Raw genomic sequence first — 17,387 nt, 5'->3', positions numbered from 1 at the left:
CAAGCATATTTAAACCAATTAAATAAATCAATATCAAGCAATGAAATAGAAATGGCTTTCTATCCAAGAAAAGCCCAGGACCAGATGGATTCACATCAGAATTCTATAAGACTTTCAAAGGAGAACTCACTCTAATTCTGGTTAAATACCTGTAAAAAGCTAAAGTTACACCCTTATATATCACCCTGAACCAGAATCAATTCCAAATGGATCAAAGACTTCAAAAAAGCAGATACCTTGAAAATATTACAGGAATGAATAGGGCAAACACTACGGATCCTTGGCACACACAGTCAAAACATCCTTAATAAAGACCCAGAAACACAACAAATCAAAGAAAGTTTGGATAAATGGGATTGTATTATACTGCAGAGCTTCTGCATGGCAAAGGACTAGCTAGCAAGATAGAAAGCCCACAGACTGGGAGGAGATCTTCTCTAGCCATACAACAGACAAGGGCCTCATATCTAAAATATATTTAGAGCTCAAAAAATTAAATCCCCCCAAAACAAATCCCCAAAGAAACAACTATCCCATTTGAAAGTGGGCTAAAGACTTAATGGCCAATAGCTATATGAAGAAATGGTCAACTTCTCTAGTTATAAAAGAAATGCAAATCAAAACAATATTAAGATTCCACCTTACCCAGTTAGAATGGCTATAATCAAGAAATTTAATAACAACAGATGCTAGTGGGGGTCTGGCCAAAAGGGAATGCTACTACACTGTTGATGGGAGTGCAAACTTGTTCAACCACCCTGGAAGGCGATATGGAGTTTCCTCAAAAGGCAATCCCACTACTGGTCATTTATCCAAATGACCACAGAAAAGGCCATAGTAAAGCTACTAGCACAACCATGTTCATTGTAGCATTATTTACCATAGATAAGGTATGGACCAATCCAGATGGCCCTCAGTAGATGAATGGATCAAGAAGATATTGTATATATGCACAATGGAGTTCTATGCTTCCATCAGAAAGATTGGCATTGCCCTTTCATAAGGAAATGGAAAGACCTGGAAAAAAATTATATTAAGTGAAGTAAGCCAGACCAAAAGAAAAGTAGATTAAGTGTTTTTCCTCTTTCGTAATAACTAGAATATGCCTGTGATATTCTTAACAAGGAATCTCAATAGCCCAATTACTAAGTGCATAGGACCATATATAATGAAGTATATCAACATAACCTCCAAGAGTTGGAAAAAAGAGGTTCTTATTATGTCCTGTACGCAGTTACTTCCTTTTTTCTCTTTATTTTAGTTTTCTGTACCCATCATCTTGTATATGTTTATCTGATCTGTGGAAGGGAAAGGAAATCACAGAAACAGCAGGAGAAAGCGTGAACTAATGCAACAATGACACTTGACACTATGCTAGAAATGAACTACACAACTTGGGAGGAGGGAGGATTATGGGGGGGGGACGGGGGGGGGGGGGAAATGAGGGACAGGGTAACAGTGTTTAAAAAGAAATGTACTTATTACCTAAGTAACTGAAACCTCTCTGTTCATTCAGCAATTTTAATTTTTTTTAAAAAAAGCAACATTTACAATTTTACATACATGTAAGAAAATTGGGACCTGCAAGTACTATATTAGAATTAAGTTTCTATTTAATTTATTCTATATCAGTATATAAATCACATTTTGCATTTTGAAAAAAGAAAAATATTTGATTATGTATAAATATATATATGAGTTACACATGGTTGTACATACCTAAAATATTAGAACTCAAAAAGCTGAGACAGAAGAATCATAAATTCAAGGCAAGCCTGAGCTACATAAAAGGCCAACTGTGCTGGCTGAAACCTTTAGTCACAGCTACTCAGGAGAATGTGAGGGTTATGGTTCAAGATCATCCCAGGGGGGAAAAGTTTGTAAAAACCCCCATCTCAGTCCACTAGCCACATGTATTGATGCATACCTGTCATCTCAACTACAAGGGAGGCTGTAGGTAGGACAATCATGATCTTAGCCTGGCTTTGGGCAAAAACATGAAACTTTAACTGAAAAATTGGTAAAGGAAAAAGGGCTGGAGTAGTAGAGCATGTGAGTAGCATGCACAAGGTCAACTTCAAACTATAGTACTGAAGAAAACTATAAAACCACACTACAGACTATTACTTAGTCTATTCTATGTGTTAAGCATTCTGATAAATGTGGAATATGTATCTTTTTTTTTCTTTTTCTTTTTTCTTTTTTTATTTTTTATTGTGAGGAATATATATTTCTTTAATCATTACAACTATGAGATAGTTATCTTCTATTAGAGACATAAGCACAGAACATATTAAGTTGGCCAGGATTCACAGGTAATAATTACCTCTATTTCCTTGAGTCCATTACATTGTTTCTCTTCTTACTGATAAAATAATTCTACCCACCTCAGTGACAATAGATGGGATTCAGTCCCATGTTCATCTTTGTAACCACTACCCTATGCTATTTCTCAAAGTTTAGAAGAATGGTTTCACTCTGTAATAAGTTACTGAGAAAAAAAAAGTTGAGGTGGAATTACATGTGATAGATATACTGTGACATGTAACCAATACTACAGTACCTACTCAAATATAAACATTCAAATAGAACAGGCAGAGAAAATTAAGCAAGGACTAGTTGTGACAGTAGCACAATTAACAATTTACAAGAGGCAATTTTATTTCAGAATACAGTATCACGCATGCTTTTATTTGATGCTTTCTGGATTTTGGTTTTACAGTTTAAGTAAAGCAAATTTATACCTAATTGTATTCTAAGTATTTAACAATATTTTAAGAAAAAGATCCTATGGTGGAATATGAGATCCATAAGGACATTTTTGTTCCTTTTCATGCTCATTTAGTTAGCAATCAAGTTTGAGAAACACTGATGCAAACCTAAGGACAGGTTCACTACAGGTCTCCTTAGGGATTAAGGCCCATGTACCAGTGTTGTGGTTTCTGTTAAGTTCCTCTACACAAATTGGTCATCTGAGTGAGCACTGAGATTTTTACAGGATCCTAATTTTGTTCCATCTTCTTGTCCAGCCCACCATCACAGGTGACCATAATTTGAAATGAGTATCCTTGTATTTTGAAGCAGAATTTTTATTTTAAAGACACATCAAGGTCTTGGCAGAGGACTAACCTTTCTCTACCAGCAGAGGTGCTTTCTATAGAAAAGCATCAACAATGAGACAGCAAAGGAAAAATATAACCAAACCAAGAGACAACTCATACAATGAGAAACAATCAAAAGCTATTCATCAGATAACGTTTAATACCAAGAATAAAAGTAACACCAAAATAACAATTACATTAGTAAATGGGATGAATAATCAGACAGTTCTCCAAAGAAGTGCAAAGGGCCACTAAGTAATCCGTAGCCATACAGGAAATGTAAATCAAAATATGTTGAAATTACATCTCATTAAAGTCAGAATGGCTATTGTCAACAAAATGACAAATATTGGCAAGGATATAGAGGATGAGATGAGGAACTTTTATATCTTATGAATGAGAATCCAAAAGTAGTGTACTCACAATGGAAATTGGTATGGAGATTCTTCAAATATAAAAGCAGAACTACCTTATACTCCTACTATATCATTCCTGTGCATATACCCTAATGAATGTAAGTCAGCACACACAAGAGATACTTGCACATTCATGTTTATAACTGCACCATGCACAATTAGCTAAACTATGGATTCTACTAGCTGTCCATCAAATAGTGAATGGGCAAAGAAAATGAGGTAAATATATACACAGCAGAACATTGTTCAGCCAAGAAGAGTGAACTCACATAGTTTGCAGGAAAATGGATAGAACTGGAAATCACCATATCAAGCAAAATAAGCTATTGAAATTAACAGGTATTTCATGCTTTCTTTTATATGCAGAATCTATAAAAAGATGATATGAATTAAACTGGGGGGTCTTTTGGGGTGTAGGAAATAGTAGGAGGGCGAGGGTGAAAGGAATATGACTGACATACCACTAAATTTGTGCTAAAAAGTGATTGGTAAGGTACAACTTGCTTGAGCAACAGAAAATAAAATGCCTTCAAAAATTAAAAGACTTAGGCATAGCTGTACCAATATTTCAGGGGATGAGGCAGAGGAACAATAGTTGAAAGCCCAACCTAGTCTATATAACAAGCCCCCTGTATTAGAACAAAAGGAAAGACAGGGAGAATTCCAATAAAGTAAATTAGCTTTAGAATGTGTTAAAAAAAAAAAATCGCTGCCAGTGATGGAAGGCACTGATAGGTAAGCAATGATAGAAGAGTTAAGTTTCCATAGAACATTCATATCATCCAGGAAAGTAAAGAACAAACATAATTAACAGGCCCTCTGAATTGGAAGGCAACAAACCACTATCTCATTTATTAGCTCCTCCTAACCCAATCACTCACCATAGAAAAGAATAGAAAGGAAAGGAGAAGGAGGGGATGGGAGGAAAAGCAGGCAATGAGTCAACACAGCACCATTACAGTTTTAGAAAAACATTTAATATCTATCCTATCCTCTTCATATGTCTTTCTCATCTTGTTGACATAAAATAACCCACATTAATGACTTGAAGTAGCACTTTAGGATGTTTTTCTCTTTACCCTAGTCCATTGGTTATTTGGGGGATGTGTTGTGCCCTTACTTGACTTCACTCATTCCAACTTTGCTGTTGAAAGGATACTCAACTTTGTGTCCATTTGGTTTACCCAAGTCTGGAGGAAAACTACAATCAACTGGAGAATATGGTTATAAGTGTTTCCAGAGTCCTGGTCCAAGCAGCATCTGCTAGTGTTGACCTGTTACTCCTAACTTCTAAATTGCTCATTATCCTAAAACACATCTAGAAACACAATGGACAGAGTCTGGGTCTCTGTCAATTTCACATTCTGTTTTTTTCTTCCTAGAATTTATAGTAAAGTTTGAAGTCTTGAATTGTGACACCTCCAGCATTGCTTTTCTGTTCAGGATTGTTTTGGCTATTCAGAGCTTTTTGTACATCCATGTGAATTTCGGATTGATTTCTTTACCTCTGCAAAGAATGACAGTGGGATTTTGACGGTATTGCATTGAATTGGTGGATTTCCTTTGGAATACTGGCCATTTTCACGATATTAATTCTGCCAACCCATGAGCATGGGAAATCTTTCCCACCTCTGTTGTCTCCTTCAATTTCATTCTTCAGAGTTTTATAGTTTCCATTGTAGATGTCCTTTACCTCCTTGGTTATATTTATTCCCATGTATTTCTTGAGGCTATTGCAAATGAGATTGTTTTCTTAATTTTCCTTTCCGTTTACTCATTTTTAGTCTGTAGAAAGGGTACAGATATTTGTGGGTTGCTTGTATATCCTGCTGATTTGACAAAAGTATTTATCAACTCTGGAGCCTTTATGGTCCTTTAGTTATAGGATCCATGTACTGATGAACCTATTTAGATATATATAAAAACCCTGAACTAACATCAGCAAAGGATTCTGAAGTTGTTTGTATTGGCAAAATAGTATATGAGGTTGGAAAATGATATTTACAAGTAAATTCATCCTTTGTCTTTTCGTTTAGAAGTAACACACAAATAATTTTAGAATTAGCTACTCACATAGGAAATTCAAGTAAGCAGTTCACCAAAATGCCAGCCAAATATATTTTGTCAGTAGACCTTCAGAGGCCAGGAACAAACTTAGGAAGCAGGTCTATTTTGTTGGAGTGTTTGGTCATTTACTGAGGCATGGTCTCACTTTTCAATCTAATTTATATGTAACATATAATTTTTATACCTCATCTTATTTTTGAAGTGTTCCATTGTCTACCTTACCTCTTATTAGAAAATATTTTCCCTGGAAGTGGTGCTGTAGCTCAAGTGGTAGAGTGCTCGCCTTGAGCTGAAGAGCTGAGGGACAGTGCCAAGGCCCAGAGTTCAAGCCCCACGACCGACAAAAAAAAAAAAAGAAAATATTTTCCCAAGCTTATTTCTTAATTTATTTTGAACTCTTCTATTAAATGTTAACAACTTTATAGAATACTCATGAAAAATAATAGGCACAGAAGAGGAATCATTCAGTTTCTTGTTTTTTTTTCCTTAAGAAGTCACAGTTTCCTTAAAATCAAAGTAGGTAAGTGCAACAAATAAAACAAGATACCGTCACGAGAAACGAAGTTGTTTCCAAAATACTACTCCCATAAACCCAACCCACCACTTTTCACATTCTCCATTTTCAGGAGGTTTCTCCACATCATTTATTCCAATGATCCATTCCCAGAAGCAGACATAGACAAAAACTGGATCCATGTTTTTAGACTACCAGATTTTAGACTACTAGATCAAATCAGTTACTTTCTAGGGTACTGTCTTTTATGCTCAGGTGATATCTACAGCATCTATAACACAGGGACCTGTTTTAATTTATACAAACTGCAAAAAAAAAAATTGGAGCTACATAGGCTGGAAGAAATGATGACTCATGAGAAAATAGCTTTCTGTGGTTTTTCTAAGGCTATGAGTACTGGTTTTGGGAAGGCAGAGGCGATAAGGTTTATTAGTGACACAATGACCACCTTCACACTGTTGCCAGAGGCACTCATTCTAGAGGACGTTTCAGTGGGAGAAATGGAGGCCATGGTAAATAAATCATAAATTCTTATGAAAAATGAAGAATACCCTTTTAAACTTTATTATAACTAAACATATAATTTGTATAAACTCAAATGCTTTCAAAATCATCTGTTCCTTTAGGCCCCTAAGTGTATATACTAATTACAATGTTGTCATTAAGAAAAGTGATCACAAACTTTAGAAATCCTGATTAGCTAGTCTCTCAGCAATTCAATTCCTTAGGAACACCCTTTGACAGACAAGAAGACTGATTCACCCAAACCTATTTTAGGTTCATTCAAATTCAATCGCTCATGTTTAGATGGGTAAATTATTACATAAATGAACATTCATAATATGATTATTCAAATCATTATTTTTCAAACCTTAGTTTATTTTTGAAATAGACATTGATTTTTTTACTCCTAAAATGCTATAAGCTTTCATACACATGCAAAAGTATGGATTGGGGTTTGGGAATTTATTTTGCAGTCTGGGAGCTCATAGCTAACTCAGTAATTTCAAATGCAATTTATTTTCAGGCAGTTGATGTTGACTTGTCATATCTCATTCTTGGGACACTTCACAATTTGCAAATATCCTTCAAAATAGTATTTAGCCAACTGTCTGGAGCTACTTTCTTCTGTATAGAAGGTATACAGTATGAGACTTGAACGTCAGTAACATGTAATGTTTCTCTAGAATAAATGTATCAAGTTGAATAGGCAAAATAGTCAGTGGTTACTGTCAGTTCAAATATGATCTCACTAATTGTCAAGACTAGAAACAAGCACAATGATTGACACGACTTTATTAATATACTATCCATGAATGGATCGGTGCATGACTGATAAGCTGCGGATTGAATAAAAAAACAATGATGCATGAATTTAGGATTCCTCTTAAGGACTGCCTTCCCAACCAATAACAATTTATTTTTAAATCTACATTAATGATATTCTTTGTGGATGAAGGTAAATTTGATTGGCAAAAATAGTAAAGAAAAAAATAGAGTATGTCTTAGAAATATGAGACACAGTCTAGTGAGAGAAGGACACTTAGAGAAATACAAGGCATAATCAAATATTTGCAAGATTGATTTCTTCAAAACTGGGCTCTGAAGGCAATTCCAGAAATGATTCGAGCATCAACAACTACTCTAAACTAGGCAATATTAACTCCAGAGTGACTGCTTTGAAGGGCTGTGTTAATCTGAATGCTCAAAAAAATGTCATGCTAGTTTTTGCATTTCTCTAATTGAGCTCATACTTTTATGATATGATTATGCCATATTGTTAAAATGCATTTGGGAGAAATGTTCTAAAACCTTATTGTAATGTTAAGTCCATACAACTTCATTGTTTCCCATCTGTACAATCCAAGATTAATCAAGGAAAGTTCCTCGATCATCTCTAGTGCTAACATTCAATAATTCTATAAATAAATAGTTCAAACACTAACACTGCTCACACATCTTTAAACATTCTCACTAACATTTCACAGATTTCAGAATGAAGGGACTTGTAAGGCCTCAAAAGAAATCATGCTTTAGGCTGTAGAACATGGTGCATGGCTGCTGGAGAAAGTAATGGGACCTCTCTCTCTCTCTCTCTCTGCCCCTCTCTCTCAGAACATACACACACACACACACACACACACACACACACACACACACACACACACTTGTCCCATTAGCAGTAAACTATTTGTCCCCAAGCAGAGGCAATTATAGAAGTCAAAATGGAGTTCACATTCATGTGGAATAGTTCTAGGATGTACAGAATAAAGCTGTTCTTCAAATATCTGTCAACTTTTCATTAAGTAATTATGACTTCAAAAGAAGGAGAAGTGCCTTCAAATGCAAGTAGGACTTCAGGCTTCAGAATTTCCAGCTTTCGGATGTGTCCAAAGTATCTTATTCTATAGATTCCAGGTTGAGCAGTAATTGGAATATGCCATTCTATCGTTGCATTACTCTGACCAAATAATCCCTTGTGCCAGTAAAACCTGTTGGTAGAAAACAAACAAATAAGCAAAATATAATTTAACAATTTAGAATGAGTGATTATTAATTCAATGAAGATTCAAAGGGAGTTTACAATGAGCAAGGCATTATTCTAGACACTTTGACAGTATATAGCAACAAACAACAGACATAAATACTTACTGCTTATTAGGAGAACTTTGACCAAGAACAGTCATTTGTAAAAATGTCTTTATTTATTCTACTTTTCAAACTACATAACTCAATTTATCCCATAAACCCTTACTTGATGTGCAGAACAAAAGGAGTTCTTCCTTTCTACAATTATTTAAATATACTAAAAAAAATCCCCAACTAGGGATGGGCAGGTGGCTCAATGGTAGAGTGCTTGCCTTGCATGTATGAGGCACTAGAATAGATTCCTTAGCACCACATAAGCAGAAAAAACTGGAAGTGGTGCTGTGCCTCAAGTGGTAGAGCACCAACCTTGAGCTGAAGGGCTGAGGGATGGTGCCCAGGTCCAGAGTTCAGGCCCAACAGATGAAAAAAAAATCCACATCTAGAAAAGAATGACTCCTGTTCTGAATGGCTGTAGAATCCCTTTTCACACTTATCAAACTCTGCGCCAGTCAGCACTTCTCTTCCCATCTTCATTCATTAGTTAAAAATGCGTAATTAGTGTACAGATGTGCCAGATCTATTCCAAAAGGACTAGGCAAGTGCTGGTGGTTCATGTCTATAATCCTAAGAACTACAATTGGAAGCTGGCCTGGGCAGAAGAGTCCATGAGATGCTTATCTCTGATTAACCACCAAAAAGTTGACTGTGGAGCTATGGCTCATGTGGTAAAGGTCTAGCATTGGGCAAGAAAAGTCAAGGCAGAGTGTGAGGCCCTGAGTTTAAGCCTCACACTGGCACATACATATAAACAAAAGGGGAAGATTATTACCAACTGAGTATGACACAATAATGAGCAAGAGAAAGATGGTTTCATAAAACATATTCTCTTGAGTATACAAATGAAGGCAATGATAGTAAAACAGAAAAACACATTTTTTAAGTAAAAGGGTTAAATGCAATGGAGAAAACATGACAGACACTCCCCTGAGAAGATATCATTTACACCAAAGCTACACAGAGATGTGGAGGAAGAGCATAACTGGCAAGAAAGAAAGTACACATGCGCGCGCACACACACACACACACACACACACACACACACACACACCAATGTCCACAACAGGAGAAAGCACAATATAGCCAAAGAACATAAAGCAGGTTTGCAAGGACAGGGCATAGTAAGCTGTGGGAAAGTGTTTGAGATAAAGGAAACACATGAAGTTAGATCAAGCTGGGCAGTGATCTGCTCCCTGAAGACCAGAGTAGGGAGCCCACATGATCTTTGCGACAAAGTGAGACATGTTGGATCCACTAGCTGATATTTCAGTTATATCAAAAGTAAATCTCTTGAGCATGTAAATCTCAGAGCAAATGCTCAACATTCTCTGCTCCTCCATGATTAGCTTAGTGCTCTCCATAAATATTTGATGAGACTATTGTTAATGAGCAGGCAGAGATGTAAATATAACATGATGGATTTTAGCTTTTGAAAATAAAGCATTCTTTTTATTATCAGTATCACTAGTTACAATAAATATGTTTTCTTGTTTTAAAAATAAAACCGGATTAGAAGGAAAGGTAATTTAAAAAAGTAGAAAGTCTTGAAAGTAGGTTAGACCATGCAAAAGATCGAACCTCTGGGATTGAAGACAGCCTTGACATTATAGACAAAGAACAGACAAATATTCAACACAAAACCAAGAAATATAATAGATTTATTCAACATTTATAAGACACTATCAGAAGGCCTAATATAAGGTTAATGGGTGCAGAGGAGGGCCTAGTGACAGAAGTTAAAAACCTAGGAGATTTATTTAACAGGATCCTAGCAGAGAACTTCCCAAACATGCAAAAAGATAGGCTCATTCAAGTGCAAGAAGCCTTTAGAATCCCAAATAGATCAGACCAGAACAGGATATCCCACAGTGTAATCTGCACAGGATCAATTCAGACCAAGGAAAGGATCCTTAAAGCTGTCAGGGAGAAAAGATCAATCACGTATAAAGGGAAACCAATCAGAATAAATTCAGATTTCTCAGCAGAGACAATTAAAGCAAGAAGAGCCTGGAATGATGTATGCCATGCCCTAAAGACAAACAACTATCAACCAAGAATACTATACCCAGCTAAACTCTCCTTCATAACAGAAGGTCAAATAAAACCTTCAGCAAAGAAAAATTGAAACAATATATCTCTATCAAACCAGCACTACCAAAGATATCTAAAATGTCCTGCATATAGACAACCAATAAGAGGGAAATAAAGACCAAGAAACAGCCCCCAAACAGAGACTCCAAGAATCACAGGAAGAATTCAGTTGGCATAGTCCCCAAGAAGGTAGATAACATGGCAGGAACTACTAAACACCTCTCAGTCTTAATTCACAATATTAATGGACTTAACTCTCCAATTAAGCAACATAGACTGTCTAGATGGATCACAAAGCAAGATCCTTCTAGCTGATGCCTTCAAGAGACACGACTTGCCCACAAAAACAATCATGTTATGAAAGTAAGTGACAGGCTGGAATAAAATCTACAAAGCAAATAGCCCCCATAAACAGGCAAGAGTTGCAATCCTAATATCAGATAAAATAGACTTCAAATTAAAATTAGCAAGAAGAGGTAAAGAAGGTAATTACATACTAATTAAAGGATCTCTCCTTCAGAGGATATTACAATTCTAAATAAGCATTCATCAAATAACAGATCATCCAAATTTATCCAAGAAACACTATTTTTCCCTAAAATCTCACACAGATACAAAAACGTTAATTTTGGGGAACCTTAACACACCACTAGCCCCCCCAATGTTACAAAAAAAAAAACAACAGAGAAACCTCAGATCTAAACAACTGCATAGATCAACTAGACTTAACAGACATCTACCAAATATTTCACCCAGCAGCATCACACTATACATTCTTCTCAACAGCATATGGAACATTCTCCAAAATAGATCACATTATAGGTCACAAGGAAAATTTGTCTAAATTCAGAAACATTGAAATTATGCCCTGTATCCTCTCAGACCATGAGAGAATAAAATTAGAATTCAACACCAAAAGCCACCAAAGACAATCCTGTAACACATGGAGGCTGAACAACATATTGTTGAACCACAGTGGGTCATTGAAGAGATTAGAACAGAAGTTAAAATGTTCCTGATATTTAACACAAATGAACACACAAATTGCCAGCTCCTTTGGGACACAGCAAAGGTAGTACTCAGAGGTAACTTAATAGCTCTGAGTTCCTACATCAACAAATGGAGAGATCTGAAACAAACAATTTAAGGTACTGAAGCTCCTTGAAAAAGAGCTACAAGCAAAACTCCAATCTAGCAGATGCAAACAAATAATTAAAATTAAATCATAATTAAATGAATTTGAATCCAAAAAAAAAACAACAACAACAAAAAGTTGGTTCTTCGAAAAAATTAACAAAATTGACAGACCCTTAGCAAATCTTATCAGAAAAACAACAGAACACACTCAAACAAACTCAGAGATGAGAATGGAAACATCACAGGGAAAAAAAAACAAGATTCAGAACATTATAAGGGAAAACTTCTCAAACCTTTATACTAATAAGTTTGAGAATCTGGAAAAAATGGACAAATTTCTAGCAAATATTGACATGCCCAAACTAAACCAAGATGATTTAAACCAACTTGACAGTTAACCCATATCAAGCATCAAAATAGAAAATAGCAATAAGAGACCTTCCACCCAGGACAGATGGATTTACAGCTGAATTCTACAAGGCCTTCAAAGCAGAATTCACACCAATATTCCTCCAACTCTTCAGTGAAATTGAAAGTGAGAGTTCACTACCAAACTCTTAATATGAAGCCATCATAACTCGCACACCAAAACCATGCAGGGATTCATCAAAGAAAGAATTATAGGCCCATTTTTTTTATGAACATCGATGTAAAACTTCTCAACAAAATTTTGGCCAATCGACTTCAATGACTCATCAAAAAAATCATACACTATGATCATACAGGATTCATTTCAGGGATGCAAAGGTTGTTCAATATATGCAAGGCAATTACTATAATTCATCACATCAACAAGAGCAAGGATAAGAACCACATGGTTATCTCAATAGATGTAGTAAAAGCATTTGACAAGATCCAACACCCCTTTATGATGAAAGCTCTGGAAAAATTAGGAATCCATGGAACATTCAGTATAATAAAGGCAGTGTATGACAAACCTACAGCCAGCATTCTACTTAATGGCAAAAAGCTAAATCTATTTCCTCTAAATTCAGGAATGAGACAAGGATGTCCATTCTCTCCATTTTGCTTCAATTTAGTATTAGAATGCCTAGCTAGAGCAATAAGACAAGATGCAAACATAAAGGGGATCCAAACAGAGAAAAATGAAGTAAAACTCTCCCTCTTTGCAGATGACATGATCTTGTATTTAAAGAACCCCATAGACTCACTACCAAGTTACTCAAGCTGATCTGAAACTTTGACAAAGTAGCAGGGTATAAAATTAATCCCCAAAATGAATGGTTTTCTGTACGCCAACAATGAGAAGCCTAGCTGAAATTAGGAAAGCAACTCCATTCGTAATAGCCCTACAAAAAATAAAATACCTAGGAATTAACTTAACCAAAAAATTAAAGGACCTCTATGATGAAAACTTTAAAAAACTGAAAAAGGAAATCAAAATAGAACTTAGAAAGTAGCAAAAACTCCCATGCTCCTGGATTGGAAGGATCAACATTGTGAAAATGGCAATACTTCCCAAGGCTATCTACAAATTCCATGCGATGCCTATCAATATTCCAACCTCATTCTTCAAGGAAATAGAAGAGGCAATCCAAAAATTCATATGGAACAATAAAAGACCCCTAATAGCAAAAACGATCCTTAACAGAAAGAACTGTGCTGCAGGAATATCATTACCAAATTTCAAACTCTACTACAAAACCATAGTAATCAAAACAGCTTGGTACTGGCACAAGAACAGACCTCAGGACCAATGGAATAAAACTGAAGACCCAGAAATGAATCTCCAGACCTATAGCTACCTAATCTTCGATAAGGGAACTAAAAAAATAGAATGGAAGAAAGACAGCCTCTTCAGTAAATGGTGCTGGCAAAATTGGTTATTCACCTGTAGAAAACTAAAGCTAGATCCTTATCTATCACCCTGCAGAAGAATCAACTTCAAATGGATCAAAGACCTCGAAGTCAAAGCAGACAACCTTAAAAGATTACAGGAAGGAATAGGAGAAATTCTAGGGATCCTTGGCACAGGCCGAAATTTTCCTAATAAAAACCCAGAAACACAACCAATCAAAGAAAAGTTGGACAAATGGGATTGCATGAAGCTGCAGAACTTCTACATGACACAGGACTTAGTTAGCAATATCAATAGAAAGCCCAGAGATTGGGAGAAGATCTTCACTAGCCATACAATGGACAATGATCTCATATCTAAGATATATGTAGAACTCAAAAATTAAATCCCCCAACAACAAATCCTCAAAGAAACAACTGCCCAATAAATAAGTGGGCTAAAGACTTAAAGAGAAATGTCTCTGAAGAGGAAAGAAGGATGGCCAATAGACACATGAAGAAATGCTCAACCTCTCTAGCCATAAAAGAAATGCAAATCAAAACAACATTGAGATTCCACCTCACTCCAGTTAGAATGACTGTAATCAAGAACTCTAACAACAACAGATGCTGGAGGGGATGTGGCCAAAAGGGAACCCTACTGCATTGTTGGTAGAAGTGTAAACTTGTTCAACCACTTTGGAAAGCAGTATGGAGGTTCCTCAAAAGACTCCGCATAGAGCTCCCCTATGACACACCGCAATCCTACTTTTAGGCATTTACCCAAATGATCACAAACAAGGCCATACTGAAGCTACCAGCACAACTATGTTTATTGCAGCATTATTCACCTTAGCTAAGATATGGAACCAACCCAGACGTCCCTGAGTAGATGAATGGATCAAGAAAATGTGATAGATAGATAGATAGACAGACAGACAGACAGACAGACAGACAGACAGACAGACAGACAGACAGATAGATAGATAGATAGATAGAGATATGTATGTATTCTATTCCTGCATCAGAGAGAATGACATTGTCCCATTTGTTAGGAAATGTAAAGACTTGGAAAAAATTATATTAAGTGAAGTAAGCCGGGCCCAAAGAAACATAGGTCCCATGGTTTCCCTTATCTGCAATAATTAGTTTATGTCTAGGACAAGCAGAAGAGGTCAAAAGCTATGTACATATGACCATATTAGATGCTATGCAAAATGAACCCCAAGATAGGGACAAGAGGTTTGTCTTTCTTGCTGTTCTTTTTAATGTACTTTCAATGCACTATATGATTTTTTTTTATTCTCTTGTATGTTCTTCCCCCATGGTATAACCTCTGTTTTCACTGTATTTGATTCTAGTGCCTGCACCCTGTATATACATTTTTCTAATTTGGGGAGGGCAAGAGAAATAACAAATAGCTGAAATAAGGTTACAGCTCAACCCATTGTAACAATGAGATCTAAAAGACACTATTTTGAAAAGGAGCTTTACAACTTAGGGTAAGAGAGGAGGTGGGGAGGTTGGGAGGGAAGGGATGGTAGAGGAAAAACAAAGGAGGGGGTAACAATGCTCTATAGGAAATGTACTCATCTTACTCATGTAACTGTAGCCCTTCTGTACAGTATCTTTACAATAAAAATATATATTGAAAAATAAATAAAACATCTGTAATCTAAAGCCTTAAAGACCAAAGGGGGAGAAATTATGCTTATATCTTATATATTAACCAATGGAAGACTCAAGTCTTCAATGAAAGACTCAAATCCCTGTTTGCAGTTAATGATCTAAACCACTGGGATTGAGAAAACATGAGATAGATACAAATTGCTTTTTAAAGAAAAACTCTACTTACTTCCATACCACTTTCTTGTGGTGTGAAATTTACAGACAAGAATATAAATACTTCCTTATAACAGACCTATTGTCAAAATCTTCAAAATATCCATTCAGCTGAAAAGTGTGGGAACAAAGGCACTGAGATATATTTCTGAGTAAACTCATGAGGTTATTACACCCCTGGTTTGTTTCTATTGTGTTCCAATATCTATCTCAAAAGAAGAAACGTTGGCCATGTACAAACATGTTCTAAAGGTTGGGAACAGACTCATTATTTTCCCAGTAGAAATGATGAGCTCCACAGAGACAGCTCAGCAACTTCAGCCAATACCCCTTTCAACCAATTTGCAAGAAGGCTAGTCAGATTTCCAGGAAAATAACTGTAGCCATAAGGAAAAAAAAAAAAACAGCAAATGTCTTCACCCCAATTAACACCTAACCTCATGGAGACACATAGCATATTGTTTTGTAGAAAAAAAATAGCATTCAAAAAGAAGTCTATTAAATCAATTAAGATATGTCCACATTGAAAACAGAATATCATTAAAATGATTTCTTGAGCCAGTCTTCTCATTTGTCCTTCATGCATTACCAAAACAACAGTTTTCAAAACTAGAAAGACAAAATATTCAATAGAGGTGCTCACCGTGTCTCCCAGGAGGCGTCATTATACAGTATGTGCCAGGTTGAAGTAGTGTCTTCATATTTCTCCACAGTGAGAAAGGTCTCATGGGTCTAAAATACAAGTCATGTAGCTGATCAGACTGCACAGACGCAACTGCTGTGTCTATACGAATGCTCCTTGTTAACCGCACACTAATTTAACAACACACATTCAAATTTATTGTAAATGCTTAGGTGTTTAATCTTAACAGTCTATGTGATAGCTTCAGAATCTCAACTTCTGTAAAAAAACCATGACCTTTTCAGAAATTTGAAAGGAGCATAATTAGGGAGCTGATACTAAATTGTAAAATTTAGAGCTGAGAAGGAACTGGGAATCAAACTTGAGATTTCAAAAGGTGTTAAGTCAAGCCTTTTCAGGGAAGTTTTATTAATTCTAAGACCATCTGTAGTCACCTCATGATTTAGGAGGGAAAATGGGAGTTTCCTCATCTTTCCACCTCCACACAATTATAGTTACTCTGAGTGAGGGAATTGAAAAGAATACCTAAATCTTCTGTGTCCTGAGGAGCTAAAGACAGCCTCTATTCTTTGTCATAATGGATTTCCAGAAACATATCATAAGTAGATTTTATTTCCTCATCGGAAGATAGCTATAATAGGACAATTTATTCTTGTCTAAGAATTTAGCTTCAAATTAGCCCATATTTGAATAATATGACAAGGTAATAAATACAAAGATCATAAATCTCCCATTTCCCCCTAAACCTTCACAAAGTAGCCCATAAAGATAGGGCTTATAACTAACTCAACTGTATCTGTCACCATCTGCCATTTGTGTTCATTCAGATAACCCGCTGTTGAAAAATGATTTGTTTACAGTTGAGCAATGTAATTATTTAAACTTATTATCTAATTATTCAACTTGTTATATCCAATTAGAAGTTATATCTGATAAGATGGTTTTCATAACATAGTTACTTGTAAAGAGACCTGTTTCTGAACCTTTAGGGCACAATGGCATTGGGAAAGCATTAGATAAGGTAAAAGGTAGAGTGGATCCTGATGATTGATTATAGAATACAGATCAAGCCAATGCTACCAAACATGAGGAACTAAACACATGACTAGCCTTCTCTCACTTTCTTACCATAA

At 35.9% G+C, this 17,387-nt stretch overlaps 1 protein-coding gene across 1 annotated transcript in view; it reads right to left on the bottom strand.

The window, feature by feature from the left end:
• Positions 1 to 5,963: 5,963 nt before the first annotated feature.
• Positions 5,964 to 17,387, bottom strand: part of Asah2 (N-acylsphingosine amidohydrolase 2) — a 74,338-nt gene continuing 62,914 nt past the window's right edge. The window contains exons 20-21 of the mRNA XM_042689434.1: positions 16,255 to 16,343; positions 5,964 to 8,590 (exon numbers count right to left, since the gene is read on the bottom strand). Of these exons, the coding sequence (XP_042545368.1) occupies positions 8,401 to 8,590; positions 16,255 to 16,343 (279 nt within the window). The 3' untranslated portion in view covers positions 5,964 to 8,400. The remainder of the gene's footprint in view (positions 8,591 to 16,254; positions 16,344 to 17,387) is intronic.

This window comes from Dipodomys spectabilis, unplaced genomic scaffold (genome assembly GCF_019054845.1).
Source record: "Dipodomys spectabilis isolate Male_0828 unplaced genomic scaffold, ASM1905484v1 ptg000125l, whole genome shotgun sequence".
NCBI classification, from domain to species: Eukaryota; Metazoa; Chordata; class Mammalia; order Rodentia; family Heteromyidae; genus Dipodomys; species Dipodomys spectabilis.
The sequence above is the reverse complement of the archived record's forward strand: the minus strand, read 5'-3'. Positions and strand labels throughout refer to the sequence as shown.